Genomic DNA, 15,998 nt, shown 5'->3' with positions numbered 1-15,998 from the left:
TAAAAATATTTTTTGAAGAGAAATTAATTAAAAAATAATTCACCATTTTGTAAATAAAATAATTTTTAAAATTTTGATATGTGTGTTTTAAATTGAAAAAAGTGATTTAATTTTACCTATTTCCTTAATTTTTTAAATTTTTTGGAATAAAGAAAAGAAAAGGGTTTAAAAAATTATTTTCATTTCTATTTTTTATATTTTATGATGAGAATTCAATCGCAATACCTACAAAACTTTATTGGCTCATACGGTAATACAATTATTTATATATCTGTGGAGATTTTAAAATCTCACACGATAAAAGATTTAGCAACTTAATTTATTTATTTATATTCTTATATATATTTTTAAGTAATAATAATAATTTTTTAAGCATGTATGTACCTATACACTTTTTAAAAACTCTTAATCATCATACCTGCAAAGCCTTATTACTTTTATGATAATATGATTATCCTAAATATCTGTGGAGATTCAAAATTCTCACACAATAAAGGATTAAATAATGTATATATTTTAAATATATTTTAAATGTGTAATTATACAATTTATATTTTTAAACATAGAAATCTTAATCGTTATACCTGCGAAGTCTTATTGACTTTCACGGTAAGATGATTATTTTAGAGGTCTATAGATATTCAAAAATCTCATATGATCAAAAGATTTAATACATTAATTTAATTAATTAATTTTATTAAAAAAATTTATAATTTTATTTACAAAAATTATTTATTTATTTACTGTATACAAAGTGATAATCACATCATTTACGAGGATTTATTATCCCAGACAATGATGTATTTAATTTAAATCTCAATGAAGATTCTTAAAATCTCTCATTAGACTTAAATAAATTATTAATATGGGTTATAAAAAGAGAGTTAAATTTAATGATAACCCATATAGATATGTACGAGATTGATCCTCGTGCCTGTAAAATCTTATTGATTTACACGATATGAAATCATTTTAATCAGTTATGGAGACTCACATGATTTTCACACAACCAATTTTATTTGAGACAATTGAAGCTATGTCTATTAAATACATATGGTCACATTTAGGCAGATTTAAATTTTAATTGTTAAAATGGCCTAACAATCTTTATAATTATGGCTAAAGAAACAACCAAGTGTAATTTAAAAAAAAATGCATTTCCCCATAAGTTACCGACAACATAAGCAACATTAATTGAAGTTAACATTGTTAAACATCACGGAGAATTTTTGAGCCAGAAAACACATTTAACTTGGGTGATCAGTTCGTGTGAATATACAAAGCTACACACGTATGAAACTAATTAGAGACGACAATTGATCTAATGAGGCAGATGACCCAAAGAAATGAAATATAAAAAAAAAATAAAAAATAAATCAGAACTTGGTGACCTAATGTTCAAGTACTTGTCAGCAAAGTGGGCGAGGTTCCTGAACTCGTTATCATCAATGAAGCCGTTGTGATCAAAATCTGCAGATTTGATGCCTCTCTTGTTCTTCCAGGAAGTAGAAAGGCAAATCTCAGGAGCCCCCGTTTGAACTCCTCCAAATTCATCACTCTCTTCTCTCCCCTTTTCTGTTTTTTCGTCCTCTATTTTTCTGCCTTTTTTCTAGCCAGAACCATTCTCTCTCTCGTCCTCTCGGTCCTTTTTTTCCTCTTCTTCTCTCTTCTCCATCTCTATTATGCTTTCTCCCTCGTGCGTGCTCTGTTTTTCAACTCCTTCGGTCTCTCTCCTCTCTGTCCTAGTCTCTTCCTCTTCGGACTTCTCCTTCTTTGTTTTCGTCTCAACTCTCTCTCCTTCTCGTCTCAGCTCTCTGTCCTAGTCTCAGCTCTCTCTCCTTCTCATCTCTGCTCTCTATCCCAGTCTCAGCTCTCTCGCTCATCACTGTCCAGACTTTGTTTTTCTTCTCTTTTCCTCTCGGGTCAGTACTCTTTTCCTCTCAGTTCTTACTTTGTTTCTATATTTTTTTTTTGTGCTTCATCGCTGAAGCTTCCTTAATTTTCTGCTCTCATTCTTGTGCTCTCTTTTCTGGTTTTTCTGCATTTTCATTTCTCTCCCTCTGTGCTCTATTTTTGTTTCATTTTCTCGTCCACCTCGGTCTTCCTTTAATTTTCCTCCTCTCTTCTCTTCCTCGGTTTTCCTCTCAGCTGTCCCCTTCCTTTAGTTCTTCATCCCTTTTAAAGCAGAAACAGGGAAGCTTGCATGTGAAGAGCTTACGTGCTGTGCGTGTGTTTCGTGTGTTCACTGTACACGCTTGCTTCTTCTTTTTTTTGGTGTTCTCTGCTCTTCCCTTTTCTTCTGTTCTATGTTTGCTTATTTTCTACTGTTGGTGCCTTGTCTCTGTTTTCGTGTTTTTCTACATGTGTACTGCTGGTCTTCTTTATCTCTATTTCTGTCATTTTCCATGTGCATGGCATCTAACCGATGGGTTAAGATTTAACCCATCGGTTTATATATATTTTTTTAAAAATTATAATTCTTTTTTTTTTAACTTTTTAATCTTGTTTATTAATTTAAAAGTTAGAAAGAGACAAAAGAAATTTAATTTTGAATTAAGCAAGCATATATTTTTTTAAAAGATAATAAAATTTAAAGAAAGAAATTTAAAAGAAGTTGACTCTCAAAAATTAGTTCCTAATATCTTGAATGGTTGGGATAATTTTGGAGATTTTTTTTTTTAAGATTTAAGATTTAAGTAAGATTTTTAATTTTGTTAGATTATTTGAAAATATAATCCTAAAAAAATTAAATTTTATTTATATATTTTTTATATTTTTTAATTATTTATTATTAAATTTAAAAAATGTCTAAATAAAATATAATGTTCACAAAAGGTAAAAAATATAATGATGATAAAAATTAATGACACATGTTATAAATAGGAAAGAAAAAAAAAATTCTCCTCTCACCGTTTAAATTGGACTTCGGTATCATTCATTTTTTTTTTAATTTTTATAGCTTTTTTCTTTTAACAGAATTCTTTTTTATACAATTTTTTAACAGAATTAACATAGCTGTTACTTATAACGCCATTCCTATGAGGCCCAATTTCAAAGGGATCTGAACGGCCTTAGAGATCTGAAGAATTGGAGCAAGGTCAAATTCAAGCATTTTCATGTTATTGCCGGTGAGCAAAAAAGCCCGTTTTGGACGGAAAGATCCGTTCATAATTCATATAGATCCAGCCCAGAAACAATCCTTCGGCAATTCCCTCCTCGGTCCTCGCACTGGATTGTGAATTGTCTGCGAGAAGGGACAGTCTTTCACGCACAATCTTCGCACAGCACAAGGCATGGCGGCTACCTGTGCTAGAAAATCCCTCCAAATCGCTTCGGCTTCTGCGAGAACCCATCTTTCCCGTCGTTCTTTATCTGCTCTTACTTCGGATGCCTCTAAACTTAGCGGGTTTGGTTCATGCAGACCCGCTTGTGCTTCTCGAGTTGCAGTGCAGAAGCGCTCGCTCTCGTTTTCATGGTGAATTCCTCTGCTCTGTTCGTACGATTGTCATGTCTTGCTCAATTGGTATCCCTCTTTTGGTGTTTCTGGAACATAGCGATTATAGTGTACAGTCTATTAACATCACTGTGTACTATTCCTGAAGAAATCCAATTGACGTTTTCTCGTTGCATCACTCTCAGCATTTCTTATCATTTACGAGGAGAATGATCTGTTTGGTTGTGCAATATGCTGACAGTCTTTGCTTTCCCATATTGTTATTTGAAAGTCCTCCTTAGCATATTGGAATTGTTTTCTCCTTCTAATTCCTAAATTTGTTGTTGTTGTTGTTGTGCTTTAGGCTTCCAAAGCAGTTGGCTGGCGCACAGGTGTCTTTGATACCATTGCATAGTGCTACTTCCTCTGCCTTGTTCACTTCTCTGCTATCTCTGCACAGTAACAAGTGGGGTTGTCTATCTGAAGGTACCCTTCTTGAATTACTTTTTAAATTTGTTGTATCATTTTAATTATCAATCCTGTGGTTCACAATTCTCATTTCTAGTCGGTTTTTTGGGAAAAATGGGCACTGGTACATAATTGATATTTGATTCACCTCAATATAATTGTAATAATGAGGGCGAAATGCTTGGTTAATTTAGGCGTTTTGGGTATGACATGTTATCCTTGCCCTCCAAAGATACGCATTTGTAATTTTCCTTCAAGTCCCATATTTTTTTTTTTTTGGGTACATTTCATTGCCCAACGTTCGCAACACTTCTTGCCTTAGAAAAGTAGCAATAATCTACTATGCAACAAGTGTCAAGTCTGGACAAGGGAAGGATCTACAAGATTCGCTTCAGGGCTTCACATAAGAACAACTTTCAAGTGTCAATTTGATTAAAATGGAAGGCATAGTTAGTTTTAAATTCTAGTTCCTTCACAGCAAGCTTGAAGTTTAAAAATTCAAATTTTAGAGAAGGTATTTGATTTTATTAATAGGTTAGATTTTAAAATGAGGAATGATAGATATGAAATGAAGGCCTCTCATACTAACATGATTTACAGCTAATAAGCAATTGACACCAGAGACTGCCAGGGTCTCAGAACTGCTCCTTCTGCCAAGTGCCAATAGAGTCGACAATGCTCTTAGGCTCCTCCTAGTCTTACCATATGAGTAATTGTCAGCAAATACCCCCCAACTTGATGCATTGTTGCTTATTTGAAAATAAGTTTGGCAGCAGCTAATAAATTTGGACCTTACGTACTGTTTTTTTTTTTTTTTTGGTGCACTGGACCCTCCGTTCCCAACCCTTGAAATTAAAGGGCTGTAACCAGAAGGATTGAATATGGACTATGGCATAGTCTAGCTGGGCTATGGGCTCTCTGGCATTGACTTAGATCAGTCACTAATAGGAAATAAAATGTAGGCTGACTCAAAGAATGCTCATTTATTTTTTAATACATGCGCTACCCTGCATTCTCACCATTATGGTACCATAAAACTTCTTGCAGACATCTCATGAAGACTATCTTCATGGTGGCATCAGTCACATCTATGGAGGAGACTTCTATGAATAGATTGGCTGAATATACTCTTGGGTTGCTGGAAGAAGTGATTCTCTTCTCTTTTGTGCCTCTGTTTTTTCGGGTTCCCTATTCTATGCAACCGAAGCAGAATTTGTCTTTAAGTAGATTGTTAAGGCCTGCGAGCCCAACTAGGTCTTTCAGTTTTTTTCAATGCCAAAGATCTTTCTGTTTTACTGGTGCTATTTTTTCAAAACTTTTGATGCTTTCTACCGTACTTTCTTTTATTATGTGATGCTTTCTTATTTTGACTTTCAGAACTTAAATGATCTTTTTCTTTCATTTTTTATACAACTATGGTGTCCAATACTACTACTTAATCCATATCAGAGCATCATTGGGCCTAAATAAAAGTTAACTCTCCTTGTGTGGTTTTTTTTCAATCCACAAGATATGAAATATCGACCTTGCTTAAAGGGTATCAAGTTCCTTCTACTTGATCCAATTACCTTTGGTAGACTTTTTACCTCTTTTTATAATAACTAAGTCATTACAACTTTCTTGGATAAAACCTTTCAACCTAAAGCTAAACACCCTCAAGCTTCTTGAATCCTTCTTTAGTAGTTGGCTTTGGTTCCATCTCCCTTTAAGCTAAGCTGATGGCTCACTGCTGTGACTCTATCTGAATTCTGATTCATTACCTACTCCTTGGGCTGAATGGATTTCCTTAAGAACTGAAGTTAATTTACATGTGAATGTGTGGTTAGTAAGGGGAGACAGAGTGAGAATGTCGAGATCTTCATGGCTTGACTTTCCAGACATTTCAGCAAACTTGAAATTAGGGGAGTATGACTGACTTGACTGTCTGATACTTTTGGGAGCGGCTAATGTGGGAGAATACTAAAGCAGTGAAAACATGAGTGGTTGATTGAGTGTAAAGGAAATCACATGTCTATTTGTTTCTGCCTGGAGGAAAGATTTCCCTTTAAAAGGTAGCGGTAACATAAGTTGGGGCTTTGTGAACTGTGGTTTCTGTTGATTCATCCCATCGAAGATATTGCCACGTTGAATAATGGATGTCTTCATTCTCATGTTAATTTTCATATCAATTTTGAGTCCCTTCATTATCTTGCTCATCATTGTGCTTTGTTTTATTCAAATTGGACCTCTGTTTAATTGTTTACCGGCAATCCTAATTTTTACTGTTGTTGTGACAGGTTTTGCAACACCTCTATAACACGACATTTATCAATGATATCTTGCTTGTATGCCACCCGGATACCATTAAGTGCAACTTTTGCTTTCAACCCTTGTTTCTACTTCGTACCGCACTCAATAATGTAACTTGATTAGTTCTTCCTTGGAGACTCAGGTTTTCAAATTGTGCTCCGGTCACATTTTGAAGATATTTTTGCTGCTTGAGATTTTTGAAAGATCGGCCTTTTCATTTCAGTTAACACTTAAATGTGGGAGAGAATTTTTTTCCTGTACAACTGTGACGTTTTTCAAGAGTGACATCTTCCACTGGCACAATTAGGGACTCAGATGCACATGCACTGCTTGAATTCAGGATTAGAAAGATTCTAATTAAAATGAAATTAAAGCTCCGCCTTTGCATTCCTGTATTTTTATTGTTTTGGTTCAGTCAGATCACTGTTCCAATTATCTAGGGAGGCCTGTTATGCATCGGTCTCACTCTTAACTTTTCCGGGAATAACGGACAAAAGAATCACTGTTTCAAACTCTTACAAATTTGTCACGACGCTGAAGAAGTCTGGAGGAAAGCATAAAAGCTACAGATGAAAGGGAATTATAGAAAACGATACTGCCGCTATATCAGTGATGTGATGTGGTATGGATCATGATTATCGGCATGTTATCGAGTATTGTATGAACCTTAAGCTAAAAGTCATTGTAAGGACTTGATCAAATGAAGTGGAGACAAACATTAGCTTCTGTATGTCTGTAAGTAATTATGACTATGATCAAAATACTATCTTTGCTACAAAATGTAAAATATTCTTTGAGAGGCTGTATTGTACGTTTAAAAATGTTATTATTTTTAAAGTGTAATTAATATGTTTTTTTCTAAAATTATTCTCAATAAATAAATCATTCTATATTTATTTTCAAGTGAAGCGTCATATTAAATAAGGTATGAGACAATGATGTTGGTTTAAAGATAATTAATTAATTTATTGAGAATGAGATTTAATTTTTTTAATAGAAGGAGTAATAAACACGATAAAGGATAACAAATGTTAATGTAAAAGATAACGGCTCTTGTCCAATCAAGTGGATTAAACATTCAATTACCACTCTTTGTATATATTAAGTTTAGTTTAAAGGAGTATGCATTTTACGTTCCGTGCTTGAGAAAAATTAGTCTCCATTGTCGTGCAAGATAATCTTCATTTATCAATAAAGAAGAAAAACACGAATAGCTTTATGAATTATTCTCCTGGAAAAAAAAAACAAAGAAAGGGAAAAAGAAAAAAGAAACATGCGGGTTTTGTGATGAATAAAGTTGGGCTCTCAAATTCCAAGTGACTAAATTATCACTAACATGGTTGGATGCATGGCTGGAATTATTAAATAGTCAAATTTATAGTCAAATTTAAAAATCATATAAATTATTAAATAGTGGTTTGCGGGGGGTAAAACATGACAAGTGACTAAATTATCACTAACATGGTTGGATGCATGGCTGGAATAAATAAACCAAAAAATAATTCAATGTCCATGCCCAAAAATAAAATAAACCAAAACCTCTCAGGCTCGTCTCTCGGTTACGACTTTTGGACGTTTCTCATGCATAGTTTACAGTTTATAGTTGTTACGAAGATAGATATTAATGATGACAATGATTGTCATATTCCATTATAGGCTTATTTACACAAATTAAATTATGGTTGTGTGAGGTTTCGTGATTGTGGAATGTGGAGGACAATACTTTAAGGTGACGCCTCATCCTCATATGTTTGGCCTAGATAACAAAAGGTGGCGCTCCATATTCTTTGATCTAATATGGTACCATTAATATTGATTAACAAAATAATAACATTGTGTGCTTTACCAAAAAAAAAATATAATAATAATAATAACATTGCGTATCAACCAGTCCAAATTAAAAAAAAAAAAAATCAGACTCTGACTAGTTATTGGATCGTGACTACACGCGCCGACTTCTTGAGTGATGACTGAAAGTTTTGGCGGCACACTTCCATGTTTATTACCACCACCATCACTGCCCAGGTGCTTCTCGCTTATAAATTGCCCTCCCATCTCATTTTTCTTTTTGTAGTGTGATAGTCTCTTAGAGAGTAAATTTCATTAGGTTATTTCAGCTTCCGAGCTACATTGCTATGTCTCTGTCTCCTCCTGCTCCTCGAGGATCACTGGGCAAAAAATGACTACTTCAGCTCGTACGATGGACGAAATTTATCAGGAAAGGAAATTGCTAAAGCATGTTCGTGATAATGTTCATGGCAACATCTTCCTCGAGCCGGTAGTCACTATTCGATGTTTCGCTTTCACTAAGTTTTCTCCCCGTTGTTCTCGAATATAACGCGTTTCTTCCGTCTTTTCTTTTTTTCTTTTTCTTTTTCTTTTTTCCAATTATATTAACTCGTTGATTTTGTAATATCGAATCGTTATGTGAGATTTTTCTCTCTCTCCTGATTAGCTTAGCTGAGACTAAGAATTATGTTGTCCTTGTGTAGATAGAATCGGCGGAACAGATTCAAATCCGTTCTGTTTTGAGTTCGCTGCTTCGTTTTGTTAATATATTCTGGTTAATCGCTGAAAGAAAATCTGGAATTCCTACCCGAGATTTTTATGAATTACACTAATGTCGGTTTATAAGAAAAGAATAAAGGATTTGAGCCGTTCACGTCATTGTATTGATATCGTGTGCCTGAAGGCAGCCAAAGAAAACAGAAAAGTAACGACAAACTTTCGACTCTGATACGAACTACGTGAATCAACTAGATATATAATAATTTGGATGTGTAATCACCATTTTTCCTGTTACGTAATTAAGATTTTAACTGTATATTTTACAGGCATGCTGCAGATGATTTGTTTTCCAAAAGTTAAAAGTTTACTCTTTCTTTTAATGCAAAAAGTGGATTAACTTTTTTACCGCTACTATTTTCATTGCATTTGGAGGATATATTAGTAAGTAGTTGTCAACTTTTACTAACCTCGTCTGCTGCAGATCTTCTTGAAGTTTGTTGACACACAACAATTTCAGAGGCAAGTGTGCCTTACCGAAATTAGTCAAATCGTTGTATTTACATTTCGTATACTCCTCTAACTTTATTATTTTATTCAAATCTTTTGTATTGCAGACTCCGTGATTTGAAGCAACTTGGTGAGTCAGCTTATCGTTAAGTTATTGGCTGCATATGCAAGAAATATAATTTTATAGGAGTACTTCTATCGTGTAAATATTCAATTAGCTCCCGTGGAGTCCTGCCGGTAGAGTCTAAAATGTTAATTATTCAGAAGTAACACTCTTAGCTTTCTTTAAATGTATCTTCCCGAAGCCCTTCATTCTTATCAAATCTAGTGAAATCTATTTCTTTTAGTTGCTTGAATGGCGATAAAGTAAGTGTCGCCAGCATTTTGTATTACTTCCTCGGTGACTATTTGTCAACCAAAAAGGAAATCTATTAAATTGCTGCAACTATTTGCTAAGAATGTGAACTCCGTTGTTAATTACAAGAAAACAATTAGGTTTGTTAAAGTTGTGCTGATTGCAAAAATTTTCAAATATTAAACAAAAAAAGAAAAACCATTTCAAATTTTCAATGGATGCAACTTTATCAGTCATTACTAACTTTAGATTTTACATGCTCCAGGTTTAACTCACATGGTTTACCCCGGGGCTGTACACTCTCGTTTTGAGCATTCACTGGGTGTTTATTGGCTGGCCGGCAAAGCTGTAGATATTATTAAAAGATACCAAGTAATAATGTATCTTAACTGTATCATGTAGATGCTTCTTATGACACTATCCTGCTTATAAACATAACCGTACTTTTAGGGCCCAGAGCTTGGTATTGAGCACTCTGATGTACTGACGGTAAAACTTGCTGGTAATGACATCTCTGCTCGAATCATTTGTTTTGACTTTTGACTGATCGTAGTCAGCTATTTTATTGCTAGTCGTCTTTGTTTCTAGGTCTACTTCATGATATTGGCCATGGGCCATTCAGTCACACGTTTGAGCGCCAGTTTCTTCCCCAGCTCCTTAGTGGCTACCCATGGTAATTCTAACAGCTTTTGGAAAATTGAAATTTTATGACTTCCCCCGTAGGGAATGGTTTCCACAGGTTTATCCTTTCGTTCATTTAATAATTGTATCGTTTTTTTCTCATTCTTTTTCCTTGGAAAGTACCAAGTGCTAGAAAAACAAGATCTGGATCTCCTTAGCTTGGGGGGGGGGGGTGTCAAAGATAGACTTAAACATACCTGTGATGTCAGAAAGTTATATAGTTACAAACGCTCACAGAACTGTAAGCCAGTAATAATTAGTTCAAAAAATAAATTAACAGTAATAATTTTTTTGCCCCATTAGATCAAATGTTTTCCCTTTAAAATGTTCTTTAGAGCTATTCATTGAGTCATTATGATGTTTGTCTGAGTGATGATGTATTTTTTAGTGTACCTCTGTTATGAGTTGCGTGAATATGGAATAGATATACCTCATGAGCATTAAGAAAACCATTGATATATTAATATCAATATGAATTATGAAGAGTAAGTTTTAGTACACTACTCGTTTGAATTCAAAGTTCTTGTTAAACTTAGCAGGATGACAGAATATTAATAATGAGATGTTTTATTTAGTTTGATTCGCAAATTTAGAGCAAAATATTTCATTTAAGCAATATACTATTGAAATCTGTGTTAATAAAATAATATTTGAAAAAAATTAGAAAATAATTGTACCCCTCATACTTTGTGGCTCTGCCACTGCTGACATGTAATCTGCAAGCATAAATCTTTCTGTCTCCTTAATTTATAGCTCTTATATTGGAATATAGGTTCACATTATTTCAACAAGGATACATACATCATGGCTCTTCCAGAGTAATGTATTAGTTCTCTGGTCTTCATTGAGCAAGCAAAAATGTTATGTTTTATGCTTCTGCCACAGTTTATTACAGTTTATTCTGCCACAGAGGATTCATCATATATAGTGTTAAAACTTTTTCAGGTCTCATGAAGATATGTCTGTAAAGATGATTGATTACGTTGTTGACGAGCACAATATTGATATAGATCACGAAATTCTCAAGAAAGCCAAGGTTAGATTATAGGATTTTTTCTGGACACAATGTATTCCATGTGCTCTATAGACTACTCTAACGAATTAGTAGAAGTTAACAATAAATTATTCAACTTAAATTTCATGGAACGTTCTTGAATATTACGAGGAAAACTTGTTTGAGTGTTGTTCCCCAATGACGGGTAGGCTGCCTACCCAAGAATGCTTATGTTCAATGTTTTTCTTCTTATTTTTGTTTTTGTGTATGTTTTTCAAGATAGAAATTCCACAATGTGCGAGAAGTGGACTTCTGTCCATTTGCAGTGCAACGTGAATAGATTGCAAGGCATTGATGTAATAAGTATAAAACACAGAATCCGAAATGTGTGTGGAACGTGTACACAATGCACCTTGATGGAGCGACCGTAGCCCTAATGCTTGTCCTACTGCAGAAATTTTTTATTTTCACACTACGTTTTTTGCCCATCGACATTATTTAACTCCTGAAAGTCTTCACTTTTCCTCATTGTTTTTTACATAGACATATAAAATTTAATATCCCTCTGCTCTTTTGACAGGAAATGATTATAGCTAGTCCTGATCGTCCTTCACAAAGAGTATGCCTACCTTGGATTCTTCCTTTTTTTTTCTTGGTTGGGGGTGGGGGTGGGACGTATTTGTTTTTTCTTTTTTTTTTTTCATGCCAAATTCCTCAACTATCTTTATGCTCAGTTTCACTTTTACAAATTTGTTTTATGTATATTCGGCCCAGGAAAAACAATTCTTGTATGATATTGTTGCAAATGGTCGCAGTGGAATTGATGTCGACAAGTAAGTCATGCTGTTCTCCCTTACTTGATCGTTAATACTCGCGCTCTTGAAATAATTTATGCACGAACAGGTTTGACTACATTGTTCGTGACACCCGTGCTTGTGGCCTAGGATGCAGCTTTCAGCCTGACAGGTGTTCATTCTTGTTCTGTAGTGGGCCTTTTTGTTGGTGTGAATGTTATTTTATTTTTGGGTAGCCAATATTGTGTGAATTTTCTGTTTCACAGCATCTGCACTCCTTTCCGGCTTACACGTGTCGGTTTATTCTCAAAATATGCAGATGTCGCTTTCCATTTCATGACTTATCAATGTCGGGTTGAGAACTGAAGCTTAATTAAATGTTCAACTTGCAGGTTGATGGAGACGATGCAAGTTGTTGGTGACGAAATATGTTATCGTTCTAAAAATTGTTAGTACATAGTGAAAATATTTTGATATCATTGTAACAGCGAAAGCTGTGAAGAGTTGCAAAAATTAACACTTTATTGACGTTTTGGTCAGATCTGACAATTCACAAGCTATTTGCGACCCGTGCTGACTTGCATCGGACAGTCTATGCACATGCGAAAGTGAAGGTGATTTATTTCTCCAAATTGAATTTTTTAAACTTTTATTATATCCAGAGAAAACCACCTGATTTGTGACTGTTTCCCTTGTCAGGCAATAGAATTAATGGTGGTAGATGCATTGGTAAAAGCTAATCCGTATCTCAGTTTGACGTCCTCAATTCATGAACCATCTGAGTTTTGGAAGGTAATTCTCCTCAAATTTTCGTACTCAGGGCTTCCAAGTTCATTTTATGGAGCCAAATTCGCTCTTTAATTTCAGCTAGATGACTCAATCCTTAAAACAATTGAAACTTCTACCGGAAAAGAGCTCAAGGAATCTAGAGACCTCATTCTTCGCATTCGCAGAAGGGATATATACCAGGTTTTATTATTATCGCTTTTCTAAGGGAGGGAAGAGGTCCTCCACTTTTTCCTCTTTAACTAAATTCTTTTTAATTGGTGGATAGATATTGATGTTTGCATAAATTACGCATGCAAGTTTAAACCATATGATCTTTTTCCAATTTTACAGTTCTGCAATGAATTTTCTGTTCCAAAGGAGAGGCTTGAGCACTTCAGAGGCATCACACCTCAAGATATTGTTTGCTCGCAGGTCCAAGACCAAAACCCTATATTAACAATACATGTTCATTTAAACTCAATTTAAACATGTGTTTTTCCTTTTTGGCGAGCTTATACACATGGAATCTCATTCCAATATTTTTCAAACAGGTAACAAATGGCATCACTTTGAAAGAAGATGATGTCGCTGTATGCAATGTTAAAATTGATTTGACATGTGGAAAGGAAAACCCTCTTGAAAGGTACTTGGGAAAAACAATAATTCGCTAATTGATCTTTCTTTCATGGAGTTACTTTGGCATAGCATAACAAATGTTGTTTCTTTTTGTTCATGAATTTGCGGATCCAGAATAAAGTTTTTCAAGGTACTAAGAGCATTCAGCGTGCATACCTTTTTCCTCAATTTCTTGTGCTTTAATTTTTATTGAGTTGAATAATGAACAGTTATTATCAATTACACTTCTTTCCTCGCGGAGAGCTTTAGCAGTTGCTATTGTATCAGGACTACGGCGGGGATCAAGAAAAATTTCCCATCGCGGAAGACCGTATCAGTCACTTGTTGCCAGCATTTTACGAAGACATGATAGTGAGGGTTTATAGCAAGAGGCCTGAACTGGTTAGTGGCAATAAACAAAATTACGTCCCCTTTTGAAATGGGATTTCTTTTTCCAATGTATAGTTTAAGTCGTTTGATTGATTTTCCAACCCTTTTATAGGTGGGAGATGTTTCTGCTGCCTTTGAAAATTATCAGCTCAAGACCTTCGGAAGGAAGGCGCAAGTTCATGAAACCCCCAACAAGAAAAAGCGACGAAAATGATTGTTTGCATATTCATCCATCTTGAAGCTTGTAAATATTGGTTCCCTATTCTCTAACGATTTGTCTCCAACGGCTTCCTTACACAAGTTTGCTAATTGCCACTTGATATAAATAATGCCCTCACCCTCCATTTGTCTATAGACTTTATGGCACATGTGAAATTAAGAATGTGTATTATGCCTGAATGCTTGATCAGCCTGACCCTACCCAAGGCATTTAGATACATTAGGCAGAGCTTCAAGCCAAACACTGAGCAGGAGTCAAACCTTGCCCTACTTGGTTTGAACATGTGCCAAGTTTTTTTTTAATAATATTTTTATTATGGTTTTTTTTAAGTTATCATAAATTATATTATTTTCATGATTTTTTAGACATTTTTTAAATCTCTTTTAAAATTTAAAATTTGTTTTTGACTTATTATCATGTAAAAATAATTGATAGTTGTTTATTTGAACTTTTTAAAAAAAATTACTTTTGATTCTAATATTAATTATAGGAAGAACATATTTTAAATGATAATTATAATTTTTTTTAAAGAATTTTTTTATATTTTTAAAAAAATACTTGTAAAAATATTTTTGGATTAATTGGGCCAAACCCAACATGAAAAATTGAAAATCAGGTAGGGGTGATGCTTGGCCTGACTTTACCCATATGTAGCCTTGTGTAAGTGTAAAAATTCCACAACCATCTTTTATTTATTTTTTCCATTTTGAGGAATATATATACACATACTTTTATTTTAACTGTAGAACTTACAATTATTATTATAAATAAATCAATAATGATAGATGACAACTGTATAATATTATTATAATTGTCTTTTTTGTACATTAATAAAATTTTTACTTTGAACCAAAAAAATTGTTGCCCCCTTAGACTAGAGGAAAATTGACATTAGACATGCAGCCTCCACTCCATAGCTAATTGTTTGTGAGAACGAGTTAAACGAGTTATACTCTTGCTCGCAGCAAGAATGTTCGTTTGCAATTTTTTTTTTTAATTGGGAATACAAGGTCACAAAAAAAAAACTGTGTAAAAAGATACAAAAATCAAATTATGTCAAAGTTCAAGAGGATTCTACATTTTGAAGGTAGATGATTAAAAATAATATCTAAATTGTCTTAAGATACTTGGTGTGCGAGTATATTAACACATTTATTAGATTCTCTGAATATGTGATTAGAAGTGATCATCTAATCTTTCACAGTGAAGCCCTAATTTTCTTAATAGTTTTTGATAGTGGATGACTATCAAAGAATTTACCTTAATTGAGCAAAAGATCTTCCATAGAGTTAGAATGAATATTTATTTTTGTGAATTTAGCATTCTAACAAAAATTATAACCTTTTAAAATGCCTAAAAGTTTAGCAATGATATTGGGGTGATAATTAAGATATTTTGAAAATCTCTTAATTCAATTTCCTTTCTTATCACGAAGAATGCTACCACAAGCTAAAGCCTTGTTAGAACTAGCTAATCCATCTATCTTGAGTCGAACCCATCCTACTTCTAAATAATTTTATTTAGCTTCAAATCTAAGCCTACCTTTATTTAAAAGATTCATTTTGGATTGGAGCCTCATATTATTAATTATTTGTTGGGTATAAGAGAAGGCAATGTCTTTGTCGTGGTTATCCTCTTTTGAAAAAATCATCTTGCATCTCGCTTTCTAGATATTCCAATAGATATATGCAAAAAGCATCTACCATGAAATTCTTCTTATGCTTAAGCTACTAGCCTCATTCTTTACATTTCAAGTTAACCAATACTGCATAAAAAAGGAAAAAAAAGTATTAAGTTTGAAGGATTTGACTAATTTTAGCCAAACCTCTTGAGCTTCCTTACAGTCTCTCAAAATATGAATTGAGAAATCAGGAGAGTTACAACTAAAAGTATAGGGTCTTTGAAAGGGAGCACTTCCTTTGATAGTTACAAAGTTGGTTTGTCGTCTATCCCAAGCAACTTTTTAAAGAAAACAC

At 33.8% G+C, this 15,998-nt stretch overlaps 2 protein-coding genes across 6 annotated transcripts; both read left to right on the top strand.

The window, feature by feature from the left end:
- Positions 1-3,119: 3,119 nt before the first annotated feature.
- On the top strand, positions 3,120-6,920 carry LOC129310528 (uncharacterized). 3 transcript variants are annotated; one of them, XR_008593132.1, is made up of 4 exons: positions 3,120-3,475; positions 3,798-3,919; positions 4,949-5,048; positions 6,178-6,920. XR_008593132.1 is itself a non-coding variant. In XM_054952389.1 (3 exons), exons 1-3 carry the CDS (start codon positions 3,294-3,296, stop codon positions 4,957-4,959), a joined length of 315 nt encoding a protein of 104 aa, XP_054808364.1. In that variant the 5' UTR covers positions 3,121-3,293; the 3' UTR covers positions 4,960-5,314. The 3 variants fall into 3 exon arrangements, 2 of the variants coding, with proteins under 2 accessions (XP_054808364.1, XP_054808363.1); XM_054952389.1 differs by lacking the exon at positions 6,178-6,920 and having other exon boundaries at positions 3,121-3,475; positions 4,949-5,314; XM_054952388.1 differs by lacking the exon at positions 4,949-5,048 and having other exon boundaries at positions 3,123-3,475.
- Positions 6,921-8,246: 1,326 nt separating this feature from the next.
- On the top strand, positions 8,247-14,351 carry LOC129311544 (uncharacterized). Of its 3 annotated transcripts, XM_054953879.1 has the most exons (20): positions 8,247-8,468; positions 9,180-9,217; positions 9,313-9,335; positions 9,826-9,932; positions 10,011-10,062; positions 10,149-10,233; positions 11,014-11,064; positions 11,187-11,277; positions 11,816-11,854; positions 12,010-12,068; positions 12,139-12,201; positions 12,422-12,477; positions 12,570-12,643; positions 12,729-12,821; positions 12,897-12,998; positions 13,149-13,229; positions 13,349-13,440; positions 13,548-13,563; positions 13,701-13,814; positions 13,915-14,351. In XM_054953879.1, exons 1-20 carry the CDS (start codon positions 8,370-8,372, stop codon positions 14,014-14,016), a joined length of 1,437 nt encoding a protein of 478 aa, XP_054809854.1. In that variant the 5' UTR covers positions 8,247-8,369; the 3' UTR covers positions 14,017-14,351. The 3 variants fall into 3 exon arrangements, with proteins under 3 accessions (XP_054809854.1, XP_054809855.1, XP_054809856.1); XM_054953880.1 differs by lacking the exon at positions 11,014-11,064 and having other exon boundaries at positions 8,249-8,468; XM_054953881.1 differs by lacking the exons at positions 8,247-8,468; positions 9,180-9,217; positions 9,313-9,335 and adding an exon at positions 9,368-9,571.
- Positions 14,352-15,998: the final 1,647 nt, after the last annotated feature.

This window comes from Prosopis cineraria, unplaced genomic scaffold (genome assembly GCF_029017545.1).
Source record: "Prosopis cineraria cultivar Desert tree isolate PC_DT_omini unplaced genomic scaffold, ASM2901754v1 PC5, whole genome shotgun sequence".
Taxonomy (NCBI): Eukaryota; Viridiplantae; Streptophyta; class Magnoliopsida; order Fabales; family Fabaceae; genus Prosopis; species Prosopis cineraria.
Note: the sequence above shows the minus strand (reverse complement) of the source record. Positions and strands in the feature narration are given on the sequence as shown.